The 17890-nt window shown below is 39.9% G+C and overlaps 1 protein-coding gene across 1 annotated transcript; it reads left to right on the top strand.

Annotated features, from left to right (window-relative positions):
* The first annotated feature begins 293 nt into the window (after positions 1-293).
* LOC139734064 (uncharacterized) lies at positions 294-17890 on the top strand. Its single transcript, XM_071644878.1, has 9 exons — positions 294-559; positions 4914-5167; positions 8982-9198; positions 9720-10414; positions 11894-12001; positions 12605-12737; positions 14658-14768; positions 16124-16276; positions 16836-17890. The coding sequence occupies exons 1-9, from the start codon at positions 470-472 to the stop codon at positions 16935-16937; spliced, it is 1863 nt and encodes a 620-aa protein (XP_071500979.1). The 5' UTR covers positions 294-469; the 3' UTR covers positions 16938-17890.

The following is a 17890-nucleotide window of genomic DNA, read 5'->3' as shown; positions in this document are numbered from 1 at the left end:
CTTGTGTGAAGTCTTCATGTTTTACTTCTATACGTCTGTGGCGCGATGATCGTGCAATTTAGCGTATGGGGCGCCACGCGGAAGCTGATCAAAAGGATGACGTTGTCTTTCCCTTCGCTGATGCGCCGCTAAGTGACTATTGCCTGACGCTGAAAATGTAGGATTTCCATCAGTTTCAAAACTCTTCTTCACATTGCGTCAATTTGAAGTATTATTTCTTCATTCATTTCTTGTCTAAAATTGCCTTGTTTTGGACTTTCATCGTGTACGTGTACTACACCCTGCGAGAACCCCGAGCAAGTTTCGAACATTCAGCGAGTGAATGTTGGTCGTTCAGCTCTTCCGCTTTTCTCGAGAACAAGATCGTTGAGTTAAGACTCTTATGCCAGTTGGATTTCGTTTGATCCCCATCCTCTGTCCTGTTTGACGCCACCTTAGACAGCTCGGGTAAGGGCGTGTCCCCGGAAAGATGTCGCGACGTCGGGCGTCGGACATTACGGAGTTGCGGAGCGGTGTCCTCTCCTTGTTCTCATCAAAAAAACGCTCCCTTCTTCAAAAGGTGGGCGATCTATTGATATGCAGCTAATGTATTTATCTTTTTCCCCCTCCGGTTCCTCCTCCTCTCCCTCCTCTTTATTCTTTTTCTGTACGTAATCTTCATTATCAGTAATCTTGGCATCACCTTTATGATCATTATCTTTATTTTTTCAAGTCGTTGCTAACACTGAAAATGGCATGCGATGCCATTTCTTCCGCTGTTGATATATTCGTTATTGTTTTGATCATTTCGACGAGGATAACTATTTGCTACAATTTAACACAATCCTGATCCTGCGGGTGGTTATCGTGGTTGTAACGATTACAACGATTGTAACGATTGCATGAAGCACTAGTTGTAAGTTATAGTAGTATGACTAGTAGTAGTAGTAGTAGTAGTAGTAGTAGTAGTAGTAGTAGTAGTTGTTGTAGAAGTAGTAGTAGTAGTAGTAGTTGTTGTTGTTGTTGTTGTTTGTTGTTGTAGTAAGTAGTAGTATAGCGTTCTATTATATAGGATAATCTTTCCGTCCTATCAACAGGATCAATCGCACGATTATTTAGAATTTTTACAAGACATGATCTTGGTAAAACAAAATTAATTCCCTCATGTCAAAGGAAATATGTAATACAGATGCACATTGACTTGTGTTGATTTATGATACCCTCAACATCAATATACGTGGCCTAATGAATATAAATACTTGCACACATTTCATCATATTATTTCCACTATTTTTCTTCAGATAATTTGAATACGCTCAAACACACACACACACACACACACACGCACACACACACACACACACACACACGCACACACACACACACACACACACACACACACAAACAAACAAACACAAAATTCAAAACCAAGATTCTGACAATGAAATCATCTGTCAGTCATTGCTAAAGTGCTGTTTAACAAAGTACTTTGGAACGCACCTTCACCCTTAGACTGAGCATAACCTGCATGTTTCGATGTTATGTTGAACAAAAGACACTCCATACAGGTAAATATGCAAATTGCACTCGGTCTATTGGGGAAGGTGCAATCCAATATCTTGTATAATATACAACAATGGAAATCACCATTATTAAAGGGATGGTATGGTATCGGTTGAGGTAAGGATTCAGCATTTAGCTTTTTGCAAGACACTGAGATACCACTTTATGAAATTTTAAGGAGCATATACAATTTCAAGAGGAAGTCAAAGTTCATTTGATGAAAACCGGTTTTGAAGTGGCTGAGATATCAAAATCAAAGTAAAACAAAGCGATCCTTACAAAAGATGGGTCCCACCTTTAATTAGGATTGTTTTGTCTTGGATATCTCAGCGATTTCAAAACCAATTTTCATCAAGTGATTTTGAATTCCTTTTGGAATTATAATATGCTCTTTCATATTTCGAAAAGGTTTCTCATTATCTAAAAGAAGAATAATGAAAAATGTTAAACACCTGAAATGCCATCCCAACTTATGTGGCCAAGAGAATATCTAAATACCACGTGGTATTTAGATATTCTCTTGGCCACATAAGTGATGATCATTATGAATAAATGGAGTCAACATGAATTTGCACTGAATAGTCCCTCTAAAGCCATGTTCAGACGTATTTCAGTCGGAGTAAACATTTATGGCTCGGCAATTAAAATTCAAATTAATGCATATCTTACCACGACCCTTGTGTCCACACGACGGTCGTGGGAAGAAACTCCGACCAATAATGTGCGAGGGTAGGTGTTACTTCCGGAAGTGTAGCGCCGTGCACGTCGACCATGCGATTGCTTTTTTACCAGTGGCATTTGTCGTCTCCATTCTTGTTGATGGAAATTTTGGCATGAGCGGTAGCTTCTTCGTCGCTATCGATTAGGTTAGAATTGCGCTACACGCGCACGTGTACTCGCAAAATGTCAACATTGGGATTTGACCCAGGAAGTTTTACCTAGGTCGTAAGGTATGTAAGTTCATACTCCGAGGGCTTGTCCGCACGGGCAATTTACTCTGACCGGCTAGTCGTGGTAGCGAGATACTCCTGAGAAAACTCAGGAGTATCTCGTTCGGAGGAAGAGGTCGTGGTAAGTTCCTCCGATCGGGGGAAGTTACCACGACCTTGTTCAGACGGGCACTACTCCGACCTATACTCCGAAGTTACTCCGACCAAGCTTCCTCCGACCCTTCCTCCGAAGTTACTCCGACCAAAACTGCCTCCGTCTGAACACAGCTTCTGTCTGCTGTAGTTTCCATGCATATGCCGCTATACATGTATACAGGTGATACGAAGAGTTTTGTCGCAAAACGAACTAACTCCGTTTTTGTCAAGTTTGTGATACTTGCGATTACAGTTGCTAAAAAAACCCACTAAGAAAGTGATAAGAAAATACGGGATATCTCTGATCATAACTTCAAGAATATTCTTTGTTATCTGCAGAAGTGAGGTATCACTGGAATGGTTTAGCTCCTATACTCTAAAAATAATGTTTAAAAATGGGGCTTAGTCCACTTTGCGATGAAACTCTTCATGTATATCATAAAACAATGTCTCTGGGGACGACATGCCAAGGACTAAAAAAAATGTAGATTACTAGCACTCTCATAAAAAACAAACGTAGTGTAGGGCAGTATGAAATGAGCATAATTATACATGAACTGAGCGTTTTTCGATGCTGATATTATTTACACTTGCATGACATGCAAGACATCGTCATGGTCACGCTTCTATGACGTCAGTTCGAAATCTTTTGGTATTTTAATCTAGAATATTTTAATATTTCATTGTCTTGACAGAGTTATGTCTGCCTCTTTGTGAAAAAAAAATCTCATATACTGAGCGTGTGGTGTGCACTGTCACAGTGACACCACAGTCATGATTAAGATTTGAAAAAGTAGCGAAGGAAGTTGAGCTAGTTGATCATTAAACCAGTCACAAGAAGCCAATTTACAAACCGATAAATATATGTACATGTTGCTCAATTGCTTCCTCACCACTCGATATTCTCTCAGTACCTTTAGCAGAGGGATATTATCCAGAGTGCCTTTCCAGATTATGGTCAACCACATCTATAGACATTATGGAGAAAATTCGCGCTCAATGCCGACATGAAAGGCAATGAGAGTGGCTTTGATATTATACATAATACATATAATATTTGTTATCTTGGTTTCGATTTCAATGAAGTGCTTGACAAACTTTTATGATCGTATGCATCCCAACGAGAGTGAGACTCCACAGAGTGTGTGTGGGGAGGGGAGTATGTGTGTGTGTGTGGGGGGGGGGGGAGTATGTGTGTGTGTGTGTGGGGGGAGTATGTGTGTGTGTGGGGGGAGTATGTGTGTGTGTGGGGGGAGTATGTGTGTGTGTGTGGGGGGGGGGGATACAAAGTGTATGCATGCCCGTGCGTATCGCAACGATAAGTCTCTTCGAGGATAAATCATTTAACTTAAATCTATCGTTGGTGGTTGAGATTTGACGACAGGACAAATGACGAGGTTACAAGGTTACTAATAGTGTCGTGATCAAAAATGTAGAATACATAAAGAAATTTTAAAAGATTAATAGAAAAAAAAATCTCGGCATGAACTCAGGCTGTCGAAAGAGTCGACCTTACAATTGGTTTAAATGAAGGTTTTTCTGGTCACATAAAGCAGGTTTGGCAAGATGAATCAACCCATTGCTCCTAAGAACCGAGTGTTTTCCTTGCCTCCTCCAAGCTACAAGGATTATCGTATATCGGAGTTAGAGGGTTATATTGACTCCTTTGGTTATCACCTTGTCACTCATCCGACTTGACTGATTAGCAGTCGACATATCAGGGACCTAGGGGGTTGATATAATGATAATAATGATAATAATAATGATAATAATGATGATGATAATAATAATAACAATACTACTACTACTACTACTACTAATAATAATAATAATGATAATAATAATAATAATGATAATGATAATAATAATCAGTGACACTGTGTCATAGTTGATAAGATTTCTTACTCAATCGTAGTTACTTAATCCACTACCAATGCTTTGTCCCTGGACAAAGTGTTTTTGCCCACCACATTATTGTTATCATTATTATTATTATTATTATTATTATTATTATTATTATTATTACTAGGATTATTATCATCATCGTTTTAATGAAAATCTTCCTTAATGTTTCTTCTTTATCATCGTTCCCATTATTGCTATAAATGACATGATTATCATCGATATGAAGAATCCACTTCGTTGTTGCTGTTGTTGTAAGTGTGGAGAACAAAGTTGCAGATTCTTTATAATCAAATAAGATTTTAGTCACCATTATGGCTAACACAATACATTATACCTTGCATAACACATCCTTGTTGTGCGTCTTTCCATCCCGTTGTCAAGGAATCGTACGAGTTGTCGCCGATGTACTGGAAGTGCTGCCGAAACGCGAAGTCAAACACGGTTTTCCTGCTCGGCTACCGAAGTGAGCAATCGCGAAACAGCGGAAAACATCGGCTGCAGATCGTCGTGAACGGTTGCACGAAGGAGTTGCTTCCGCCGATTCTGCGGGCGCAAAACGACGAGGAGGTCGGTAATAACTACCTCTGCATCCAGACGGACGACGACAAACTGGTGTTTTTGAAGGCCGAAGGAAAGTAAGTGAAAGTAGTATCTTCTGCCATGATTTACCAATAAAACCGCCAGATTTTTTTTTCAACTTCGTGTAGTATTTTTTTTATAGATATAAATGTTAGCATTCATTGTCTGGTTTCATAACATTTCTCTTCATTTAAGCCCTTCTTTGGAGATTTGTATACGCCTAGTAAATTTCGATAGAGGAATTACCGAAATCACCTCAGTCGTGTTATCCACAACTCTTTCTTAAATTAGCAATACATTTTGAAGACTGAAAGTAACATTTGAGATCCATTCCTGCTTAGGGGTGCTCCACCATAAAGCCCACCGCACACTATACACGTACGACTTTGCCACGATTCGCCGGTCTCACGACCTCACAAAGTATGACGTCACTAGCATTGCCAGTTTCCAGTCGTGCGACTTAGAACCAGTTATGGACTTTCAGCCAATCACGTAATGTACTGACGTCATTGCAGTTGTAAGCCTTGCTGTGTAAGCTGATCGCATACAGTACTGCTTGTAGTGTGCGGTGTCGAGTCGCGCGACTGATCGTAAGTAATGACCACCCGGCCTACCTCCACAATCGTGTCACCGGTTGCATGGTGTAATGTGTGGTGGGCTGAAGATGACAACATGGTCATTTCGGACTGAAAATTCCTCGATGACTTGATTAGTTAAGGGAAATCTAAGACACATCACTCACGAATAAGTAGACAAACATACACACAAACAATGCTTTCTCATAAACAATACAAAATGTTTAAGATACGACCATTTCCGAAAGCTGGACCCAGAAAATAGAGCACTTGTCTGACGCACCTTGTAAACGGAGATACTATGATTGTCTCCGGCTCGATGACATTGTACCAGTGCGTTATGGATATCGCCCAACTTCTTCATAATTCATTCTTTTCATTCATTTTTAATTTCCAACAAAATTATTATTATAAGATCATCAGCACAACAAAATAGTATGCACACAAAACAAGACATTTCAAATACAATTATACATCTGTAAGTGAACTGTTATATAATAAAAGTAGTACGGAATAAAAACTTAAGTCATGTGGTATTATACAACTTTGTATCATTATTAATCAAACAATGGATATCTGAGCAATCTTATCGGAGCAGTGAAAAAAATTTTCTTTTTTGATTTGGGGTGTTTCTGTCTGTTTTTATTTTGTTGTTTTGAGGTTATTAGCTTGTTCGCATCGTTAGCGGGTGCATGGTCCAAGGGTTCGTCTTACATGGCTCCTCTATGGTGGGTAAGGTGACTACATGTTTATAGCCCTTATTTCACGGATCTCTTCGATTCTAATAATATGATTCCTTCAACGGCGTAGCCAGGATTTCATCTTGGGGGGGGGGGGGCGGTTAGTCTGCGAGGGAGCGAAGCGACCGAGCCCGAGCGAGCGGAGCGAGCGAGGGGGGAAGGGTGTGGGAGGGGGGTGTCCCCCCTCCCACGGTAAGAACTTTTTGCATTTTGATGTTGTAAATGGTGCAATTTGATGCATGTTTTTGCGCGTTTTATCGACGTGAAACAGTCCCACTTGTTTAAGGTAGCAGTATATTTTGATGTAGATTATCGTTGAACAATTTGCCCATAAGATACTATCATTTAAATATGCTTCTTGTATTAATTCTTTTCACTGAATATCATGAACGCGACTGAACCCAAGAGAGCGGAGCGAGCGAAGGGGGAGGGGAGGGTGTGGGAGGGGGTGTCCCCCTCCCACGGTAAGAACTTTTTGCATTTTGATGTTACAAATGGTGCAATTTGATGCATGTTTTTGCGCGTTCTATCGACGTCAAACAGTCCCACTTGTTTAAGGTAGCAGTTTATTTTGATGTAGATTATTATTGAACAATTTGCCTATAAAATGGTATAAGTTAAATACACTTCTTGATCATTGAATAATTTGCCTATAATATGGTACAATTTAAATACACTTCTTGTATTACTTCTTTTCACTGAATATCATGAACGCGACTGAACCCGAGCGAGCGGAGCGAGTGAGGGGGAGGGGAGGGTGTGGGAGGGGGTGTCCCCCTCCCACGGTAAGAACTTTTTGCATTTTGATGTTGCAAATGGTGCAATTTGATGCATATTTTTGCGCGTTTTATCGACGCGAAACAGTCCCATTTGCTTAAGGTAGCAGTATATTTTGATGTAGATTATCATTGAACAATTTGCCTATATAATGGCACAATTTAAATACACTTCTTGTATTAATTCTTTTCACTGAATATCATGAACGCGACTGAACCCGGGCGAGCGGAGCGAGCGAGGGGGGAGGGGAGGGGGTGTCCCCCCTCCCACGGTGAGAACTTTTTGCATTTTGATGTTGCAAATGGTGCAATTTGATGCATGTTTTTGTGCGTTTTATCAACGTGAAACAGTCCCACTTGTTTAAGGTAGCAGTATATTTTGATGTAGATTATCAGTGAACAATTTGCCTATAAAATGCTATCATTTAAATACGCTTCTTGTATTAATTCTTTTCACTGAATATCATGAACGCGACTGAACCCGAGAGAGCGGAGAGAGCGAATGGGGAGGAGAGGGTGTGGGAGGGGGTGTCCCCCCTCCCACGGTGAGAACTTTTTGCATTTTGATGTTGCAAATGGTGCAATTTGATGCATGTTTTTGCGTGTTTTAACGAGTTGAAACAGTCCCACTTGTTTAAAGTTGCAGTATATTTTAGTGTAGATTTTTATTGAACAATTTGCCTATAAAATGGTATCATTTAAGTAATCGTCTTGTATTAATTCTTACACTGAATATCTTGAACACTGTCTGTTCAGCAGTCAAACAGAAAAAGCATGCACACGAGGGTGTAGATAGGGGCATATCCCCTCCCACACGAAGGTGATTTTGCGTTTTCAGACCTGAAATTCAGCGATCTGTTGCAAATTTTTGGTGCAATACTTTTTCATCGAAGTGATAAAATCACGGGATTTAGCTCTTATTCCGAATGTGCACCATCTGTGTGTATGTAGAAAGTCTAGTGAGGTAGAGCTTAGGGGAAGGGGGAATCCTCCCGCTCGCGGAGCTTTTGCGTTTTTAGAATTGAAATAAAGCGATCTGGGTATAGCCACAGTCTACTTCTATGCATGGCGGAAGGGGGGGGGGAGGGGCGGGCGAGCAGGGAGAAGGCGTGGGCGAGTGTTATCCCCACCCTTCCCCACCCTTGGAGCTTTTGCTTTTTTAAGGTTGAAATTGAGATATCTCGTCTACGCATATTTGATGGAATCAACATTTGGGAAATCACACACACACACACACACAAAAAAAAAAACTGATTGGGGGAGGGGGGGACTGAGGGAGGAAAGGGTCGATTAAAAGGGGAAATTCCCCTTATACATGAGGGAACCTTGAGTTTTCGGAATGTAAGTGATAAGTCTCGTGCACTCAGAATTATTCATAATTTTTTTTTGTAAATCTAAAAAGTGTACTAAGCTGGGGAAAGAGGCACAGAGGGGGAGGGTTTGGGAGGGGGTATCCCCCTCCCAAGCACGAGAGATTTTGCATATTTTGAATTGAAGTTCAACGATCTGGTGCACACTTTGAGTGAAATATTCAAAAAACTATCTTATTTGATGAAAGGTTGCAAAGGAGACCCGCTTTATGTGCATGCATACAGTATACACGCATTTTTTTTTTTCCGCCTCCCAATCCCCGGTCCAAATCATAGGGGGGGGGGGGGGGGGGCGATCGCCCCCATCGCCCCCCCCCCCCCCCCCCTGGCTACGCCAGTGGATTCCTTTACGGATTGTAATTCTGCTGCCAATGATATTGTTTGCGTAATGTATTGACATGCCCACCAGTCTGCAGCGGGACAAATGGTACACTTCGCTGATGGAAGCCCTGGGCGTCCAGCGCCCCGAGAAAACCTATTCTGCGTCGACAAGCGACTTGTCAACCGTCGGATTCACTCTCGCGGCTCAGAGCATGGTGGTCATCGAAGAAAGCGAGATTAGCGGCAACGAGAGGAGCGAGAAGCCCGTGCCTCAACGTCGAAATGAACTTGTCTACCACGAACCGGTACAGTCGAAATAATCAGTTGACGCAACATGTTTGTTTGTTTGTTTGTTTGTTGTTGTTGTCGTCGGTTTTTTTTTCACTCGAAATTTCTTCAAGGAGAAATCATTATATGACTTAAACCCCTTTTCAGTCGGTTTTAACCACTTTTGCGGTATATCAAACCTAGAATACATTGAATACTAGTCCTAATTCCTTTAAGAATAAGTTCCTAACAGTAAATCTAATGTTTTAAACTTTAGAGGGTTGTTGGGTGATGAAATTGTTACCTCATTAAGTTTGCATGAGCAATTATGCCGTATACAAGTACCCTTGATTTCGTGAAAACGTGCAAATTTTCAGGATTTCCAAACTCTCAGTTATTTGGCTGATTATGTTGACAATCATTGTTTTGATTCTCATATGCTATAGATAGGATAATGTTTATCAGCACTCAATATCCGTACTATAAAGAGTGTATGTTAACAATCAGTAATATGATACTGCCATCGACGATTTTTTATATCTTCCGTCTCTTGTGGCAGTACCAGGCCCTTGAGAACATGGGATGCTCGAACTCCACCGACGACGATTCGAATTCCTGGCCCTGTCCCAGACTGACATCGTCGAGGGTCGATCTGGCGACAGCGGCCGATGTCGGCACGGATGACTCGTCTTCATCAAATCGGGAAGTGGACGACGATGGATACATCTTCCCCATTAAGGCCTCTGCCCCACGTAAACCGACTGTGGAAGAAGCCGTGTCTGAGACAGGAAGTAGTGGGAGCGGCTCTCCACCCCGCAAACCGACATTGCTGGATTCACCCCTCACCACCAGAGCCGAGCGCGATGCCTTTCGATCCGAACTGCGCGAGTTGACGCTAACGAAAAAGCCCGCTCCGGAAGATTCGGATCTCGCAGATAAAGGATCGTCATCTCCACCGCGAAAACTGAACAACAAACCTCTGCCTGGACCGCCCACAAAGGCCAAGGAAACGAAGTCTTCGGAGCCGAGTAAAACCGGTTCGATGAAATCCGTTAAGAAACCGCTGAAGTTGCCTCCCCCGATTCCCGCCGGCGGGAATCAAAAGCCGCGGCCTGCGAACGTCAACAAGCAGGAACTTCCGGCACCGCCCCAGCCCAGCCTCCGGCCAAGACTGGGGAATCCCCCGGCACCCCCTCCTCCTTCTCCATGCAAACCAACGGCCAACATTGGCAATGAAATATACTCCCTTGTGAAGTGAGTTACTTCTGTTTCTCTCTCTCCATTTGTAACGACAAGCATGATGACAAGTAAACGTATTAATGTTTATCTCTGAAATCAATTTGTGGACATTATCAATGAAATAACAACAGCAAAGCCATGCCGACGACTCTATTTTCGGGCGAAAAGGGAAGCTGATGTCCTCTGGGATATACCTGTACTCATTCATGTTCCAAACACATTATCATAATTTGATACACCCGACCCTCTCCCTGCCAACTGCTTTCAGAAATGTTGTTCACAATATTCAGTGCCATCGTTTAAGAAATAGTCTGATTTACTTTTATTTTTTGTTGTTGTTCACCCTTTTCAGTCTTCTTAAATCTTTTTTTTTTCAAGTGTTTGTTTTCAAGCGCTGTTCTTGGAAAGCAGCATATTCTAAAGAGGGCAATATCGCGCATTGTACCATCCATAGGGCAAGACCAGTTATTTTTATTCGTTAGTCGCTTCTACAATTACTTTACTACTACATCGTAGGGTTTTAGTTTGCAACATTTCATTCATGGTAACTGGTTGAAGTCTAAGTGACCACTGCATAACTCAAACGACTTCAAGTTTTGATAGCAGTGTTCGCTCTGCGCTGTCGAAACGTTTAGCCAAGGTCAAGTATGCTCGCATACATAAATATTTATTGTTAAAAAAAAAACGTACTTTAAGCCACGGCTCATTCTGAGTAGTTTTACCGTTTACAGGCATGGCAACGATCAATTGACTATGTCCAGCATATTTCGTAAAGGTTACAGACACTATTCGGCTTGTTCCTCTTATTCAGCGTGTCAACCATAATGCTATAGACACCGCTGCTTTGCTGTTGTTGGTGTCATTTTTGTTGCCTAATTCCTTCATTGGCAACCATGGCTGTCGACTTGTTTCTGTTTGAAGTAATTTGACATTATACTATAAATACAGAATATCATCATCATCATCATCATCATCATATAAATACAGAACTGCACAGTAATCCGATGCTACAGAGGTTAAACTTCTCCGAGTTAGTGCACTGTCGGCCTATTCTGTATTCTTTATAGCAGACTCAGATTAATAACATATACCTCGCTGCCTTTGGTTTCTCCTTTATACGATTATCCCCCCCCCCCTCCTACGAGATTTGAAATGTCCCAACAGTTTTGCACACGACCTGCTATGTATCCCATATTATGATATTAATTGCAATGTGTAAGCTAAATCGGGTAATACTATATACAATCGCCTCAGTTGTAATAGTCCTCAATTTATCCGCACATAAATCTTCACTGTATACGATGTCCTTTCCCGACATGGATAAACAGTATAGCATTAATGGAATCCTGTTGTAATATCTCGACAATCTCGACATATGTCACAATGATAATGGCTGTTATCATCATAACTGTAATAATTATGATTGACATAATTCTCATTGTGTGCAAACTACTGTAACGCAAGGTGTATTCTTTTTTTATTTCTCTTTGTCAGGAGTTTCCGAAGTAACCAAATGTCCCCCGACACCAAAGCCGTGGAGATAGCTCGAGAACTCCTAAAGGAGAATAGCTTGACCTTTATCACTATACAGAACAAAGTGTAGTAAGTACACGAGAAAAAAATACTCAGTGAAAGGCAAGAAATAACTCGTGAATGCTCTTAACCCTCTCTACGCCACATTAATTTCTTGTCCATAGGTATGTGTGTGGAATCTGTGCGCATTTTAACTCATTGGTATCGAAAGGGGCCAGTGACCTAGCCTAATATTATTCAGAGGCCCTCCATTGCATCTCGCTGGTTGCCGGGCTCCGTCTCAGATTATGATCAGTTGACACCCTCTAGCTACCATTGGAATTCATGATCTTTGCTGCAATTCTCATATATCACGCATTTTGAAAAAAAAATACATTTTTTTGGTGTAATTATCTTACGATGTTCATACAAATATTTGAATATATCATCAAAGTTCCTGTTGCTCCTCGTAACTCAAGATTTTAAGACTGTAACTGTATGTTAAAAGCATCATTACACATAAGAGACTTTTAATCATCTAATCTTTTTGCAACACAATATTTTTGTATTACACAAAACAAACAAAACAAAACATACCTAACCAGTTAAAATCGACAGTATACACCCCATGGACATCTCCTGTCCCTGTCTCTCTTCTTACCCCATCTCTTTCGGTTGCCAATTTTCATATAGCATCGGAGAGCTCGGAGTCGAATTGGCCAAGTGTGATCTCTTCATCGGTGACGAGGTCCAGCGAGTCAACGAGCAGGCGGTGACTACCGCTGAGGGCGCTTTTCTACATTTACAATCTACAGATGGTGACTCGGTATTATAAAACGACAAATTCTCATTTTGCTGTTTGATTGTGTATTCATGTACATGTATTTGTTCGTTATTCATTCACCTGCTTATTCATTCATATAATTAGATAGTCATTCTTTTTTTTATCCCCATGAGAAAAAGGCATGAGCCCTCATGAACGTTTTTTGGTACCCAATGTGATATGAATAACCTTAACATAAATTTTGTATAAAAAATCCGTATTTTCCTTATCATATACATTTTTTTTTTTTACAACAGGAATGTTGCAATTTATCTGATACTCGATAAGTCAAGAAGCAATGGCATTTTTGTACTTTATTGTTTGTCAACATTTTGGTTTGTGAGTGTATACGCCGAATTCCTTTTCCTAAGGGCAAAATATCGATTACTTTTTATAGATAGATACTTTTAGATAGATAGATAGATAGATAGATAGATAGATAGATAGACAGATAGAATAGATAGATAGATAGATAGATAGATAGAGATACATATCACTCACACACAAACTTCATCTCCCCTTCCTTCTTTCTGTAGACAATTCTTGTTCTAGGAATTTTCCCAAATGAAACTGAATCTAAACAATGACTCTCTTTGCCCACCCAAAGCCACTTGACTGGCACATGCCTTGTACTCTGTCACTCCCATTCCTGAAGTAACTGTCAAATTCATGACATGAAGTGCATCATCGATGAATTTTTGTGACATGAAAAGATTTGTGTTGCTCTTCACCTCAATGCATGCATGCTCTTTCCAGTGAGTGCTCGTCCGATCATGGTCGCTCGTCCATTCTTAACATATCGCACTCTTGGTTGTGTGAATACTTTGTACATATCAGAGGATAAGTTCACCTTCGTATACATATTGATTGAGAAAATGCAGCAATATTTTTCTAAAGTTTCTTTGAAGTCACTGCTGGATGAAAAGACTACTATAGGAAAATCATGAGGAGAATTTCACAAAATTTCATTTAAAACATAAAGTACATATTCCCTCGACTTATTACTGACGTATGCTAAGGGTAATATTATTTCCCCTGCCTTCTGAAAGAGATAAGTCAAGTGCCGTTTTATCATGCGAGCAAAGTGAAGATGAATTTTTGCTTATACCGTTCTACGCTTGTGACATCACAAGCTGTACAGTATAGTCTTCTCATCCAGCGATGGCGGCATTAGAACTTCCAAAATTCATAACTTTTGATTGTCTGATTTTTTATGGCAAAATTATGATTTCTTACGGGGAAAATATCCCAGGACTTGACGGAAGATCTGCAGGAAAATTCTGACCTCCTCAGACAAGATGTTTTATTCACTATTGTCTATATGCTGTAAATATTAAGATCTCTCAATTACGAGTTAATCCATGAGAACCCGATATGTGGATTTTGCTGCAAAAATCGTAATCTTGTGTTTATTAAATCGGTACCAAATCTCAAAATCAGAAAAATAATAAAAACAAATGTCAACTTGTGAGAGAAACAAGGACTTTCATTTTCTGAAATATGTTGCCAATTTTAAAATGAATGAAAACATTTCGAGGAATTGCGATGCTTTTAAGAATTCTGAAACAAAATAAGCAATAAATTATTAATACACATAAACACCGAGCGTCCCATTGAATCAAAATCTTCTATTCTACTTTTAGAAAGGCTAACAATGAACAGTGAAAATCATAATAAGAAGTTGTAATATACCAAACCACAGAAATGCGTTTTCTGGGACCTGATGGCTTTATGAAGTGGCCCTGCCTTCTGGAAGAACTATTACCGGATCATAATTATGAGGATATACTTTCATGCGGAAAGTAAGATTGACGTATATCCAGCATGACCACACCTTACAAAGAACAGGGTTACCACATGCACGATCTAAGTATGTCATCTTCTTATTTCCTCTTCTTTTATGAATTTCAAATACATGCCCAGGTGTCGTTGTACATCAAGAAGATCCCGTACGGTGTTATGTCATACATCTCAAGACCGTTGGAAACATCACTGACCTTGGACAAACTAGGATTGACCCTTGCTGGCAATGAGGTGTAGTATAAGAAAGGACTAACAAAGTGATAGTATATGCAAGTCAGCCTAGCCAAAACTGCGTTATCAGTCAATGGACGTACAGGTTGAATGCTCCAATTTCGTCCTATGTTCGCTTGTATTATACGGACCATTATGAGCAATAAATAAACGAAATGACGTATTCAGTCACAGTTATTGAGTGCCATTATCTCACAATAAAGTTCATTCTCTTCGAAAATAGTTTGGAGGATTAGTAAATTTAGGTAGCAACCTGTCTAGACTAGAGGCTAATTGAAACTTGAAAGCAGAAAAAAAGGAGAAAAAACAAAGGTTGTGACTTTTTTAATGTGATTCTTGTATGCTTACATATGGGAAATATATATTGACGCATATCTTACCTGAAGGGATGTTCTGAATGGTGTGAGAGCATAAGTGAATAAAGGCAATAATAACCATTATTATAGATAGTCCAACATCTTCACGTCCAGAGTAAATCAGTTCGACCAAGATACTATTGGTATAATAGTTGCAACAAAAGTTAACACGAATCTCGAGATCGCCTCCAGGCAAGGCAAAGAGCTTCAAGGAGTAGACAACTGTATTGTCGATATCGAAACTCATTATGTATATTAGTGGAGTGATATTGAGGAAGAGAAACCGAGAAGGCCAGAAGGCAAGGCGATTCTATTGATCCAGTATGAGCTCTCTTTGTTTAGGACATGCCTACAGGCGTCATTCTTAACTCGTCACATCCCATCATCGTCTCATTGTTCCAAACAAGACGTGTAAGCGCTTTTAAAGAGTTGGATTCTCCCAGCATCCTTACGCTTTTGAACTGAAGTGAAGAGAGCTCTGATTCGCTAATTTCTCTTAACATTTCATTGTCTTTCAATACAGTTCAGCTCAATACCATTATCGATTCAGAAGACATCCCAGATTAAAGGTTGCATGGATTGCAAAACATTTACTGCGTTGAAATGGTGTTTGGGTCACACTAAATATGAGAGAGAGAAAAAAATCAACACATTTAGTGTCAAATTTGATTGAGAAAAAACAATTGAACAAACACATGATTAATTGCAAAGTGTCTTTAAGACTGTTGAATGTTAATATTAGCATATAGGCATATAACATATAGGTTTGAGTATTTAAAGCAACGACATCATCGTGGGCTATTGAAAATAGAACGTGACTTTTAACATTGTGAATCATGAATTAAAAAGAAAAGAGCTGAAGATGCAGTTCACTGATGAAATACTGACATATTGTCGGCGTTTTAAAGATCACACCATTAGATCCTTAGGGCAATTAATGTCCATGAAGATAAATCTACTATAGTGAACAGCCTTATTGTTGTGCGTCATTTTTGACAGGTGACACACATTTCTACAGAAGGGCTCGTGGCGAGGAGTGGTATCCCTTCTAGACAACAGGCACCCGGTGTCACCAACGATGGGCAGCTGGGAAATTGGGCACTCACTCAGTTAAACATGACACCAGTCTCCGCCGGTCTTGACACTGCAGAGGTATGCCATGCGGCCGTGCATTTTGTTGGATTTGGTATTCCCTCCCACATAAGAGAACTTTTCAGTTTTAGAATTGAAATTCAACAATGTAGTACTCACTTTGGGTAGACTATATGGATTTTTTGTTTCAATCAGGATAGTAGGCGATACGTTGGTTATTTACAACCAACAACCCAAAAGTTGGGCCTAGATCATTTCGGTCATTGTCGCATAATTAAAGATATTATTACATTCAATTTGTTTTGTTTTGTTTTGTTTTTTGTTTGTTTGTTTTTTGTTTTCTGTTGTTGTTGTTGTTGTTGTTGTATTTTTTTTTTGGGGGGGGGGGGGGTGTCCTTTGCACCCCCTGAACCTCCACCACCCCACCCCCAAGTTATAGGCCTGACAAAATGAATGTTGGGCTACTTGAATATAAGTCGATTATGATCACTTATACAGCAAACGATAAAAATGTCAAACGATAGCTGTATGTTGGCATAATAACCATTACCCATCTTTTCATTTTATTCTGACCCTTGAGTCTAATCATATCACTTCCACGTTTTGACCTCACTTGCAGGTGGAAAGAAAACTGGCCGAGGCAGGAAACATGGTGGCGCTTGTCTTTCAGCCAGTAGATTTTGCCAATGCCCTCAGCAGGAGGGAAACGACCTGGATATAGATACACTTATAGTTGCTATAGTTTGGGTGTATATATTAACAGTGATAGTTTAATGCTATATAGTGATAGCTGGAAGTGTAAGTGTAGGGATAAGAACACTTAATTTCTATCTATTATTGTAACGGAAACAAACCAACAATTCAAACTGCAGGATGTTTCCAAAGAAAACGCCAGTGCAGCAACTATGGATAGTCTCTGAACACATATCACGGGCGAAACTATAGAGTAGGCCTGCATATACCTTTATACATGTTAATAGATAGAACGTAGATTTTTCCCCAGCAAATTGTAATACCCTTCCCGTAGACGTAGAGATTTACCTATCAAGGAATGAATTAACGCAATGTTTGCTTTTGAACACAACAATTGTGGTGTTTTGCAGTTGATGTTTCGAAAGTTATATGTCGTTCTGTTTATGATTTTGAGTGCTCATCGAAGTAGACCGATAGAAATGAATGGCACGATGTGTACTTTCAGAAGGTATAAACTTTCATAACTTGAGTGGGAGATATAATCTTTTTAATCTCAGTGAAAGAACAAAAACTTTATTATTTCAGCTATTCCACTGATGATAAAATGAGAGACATATAACGTATTAATGTAAATACACAGTTTTAAATGATTGTATACATTCTTTAGTTAAGACATCTGAATTCGGCTTTTTATAATTGAAATGCGGTCGACAGCACGACTGAGTTAAGTAGTGTACTATAACTTACAACAAATACTTGAGTCAATGTATTTCCAAAGTCAAGCTGACGCACATTACGCTACTCCAAAAACTGAATACAGTACAAGCACGTCAATGACATTTGCAACCTTTAGAACGTCCCTTCTAACGTAAAATATATCCATATAAAGCTTCTTGTTCTCTTTTCGGATTATGTATTAAAAGTAAACCTTATAAGCGCGGTCAGCTCAAATGTAAGCCGTAACTTTGTGTCACTATGCAG

This window comes from Diadema antillarum, unplaced genomic scaffold, assembly GCF_040938485.1.
Source record: "Diadema antillarum isolate AM-2024a unplaced genomic scaffold, OU_Dant_1.0 seq00000508_RagTag, whole genome shotgun sequence".
NCBI classification, from domain to species: domain Eukaryota; kingdom Metazoa; phylum Echinodermata; class Echinoidea; order Diadematoida; family Diadematidae; genus Diadema; species Diadema antillarum.
The sequence above is the reverse complement of the archived record's forward strand: the minus strand, read 5'-3'. Positions and strand labels throughout refer to the sequence as shown.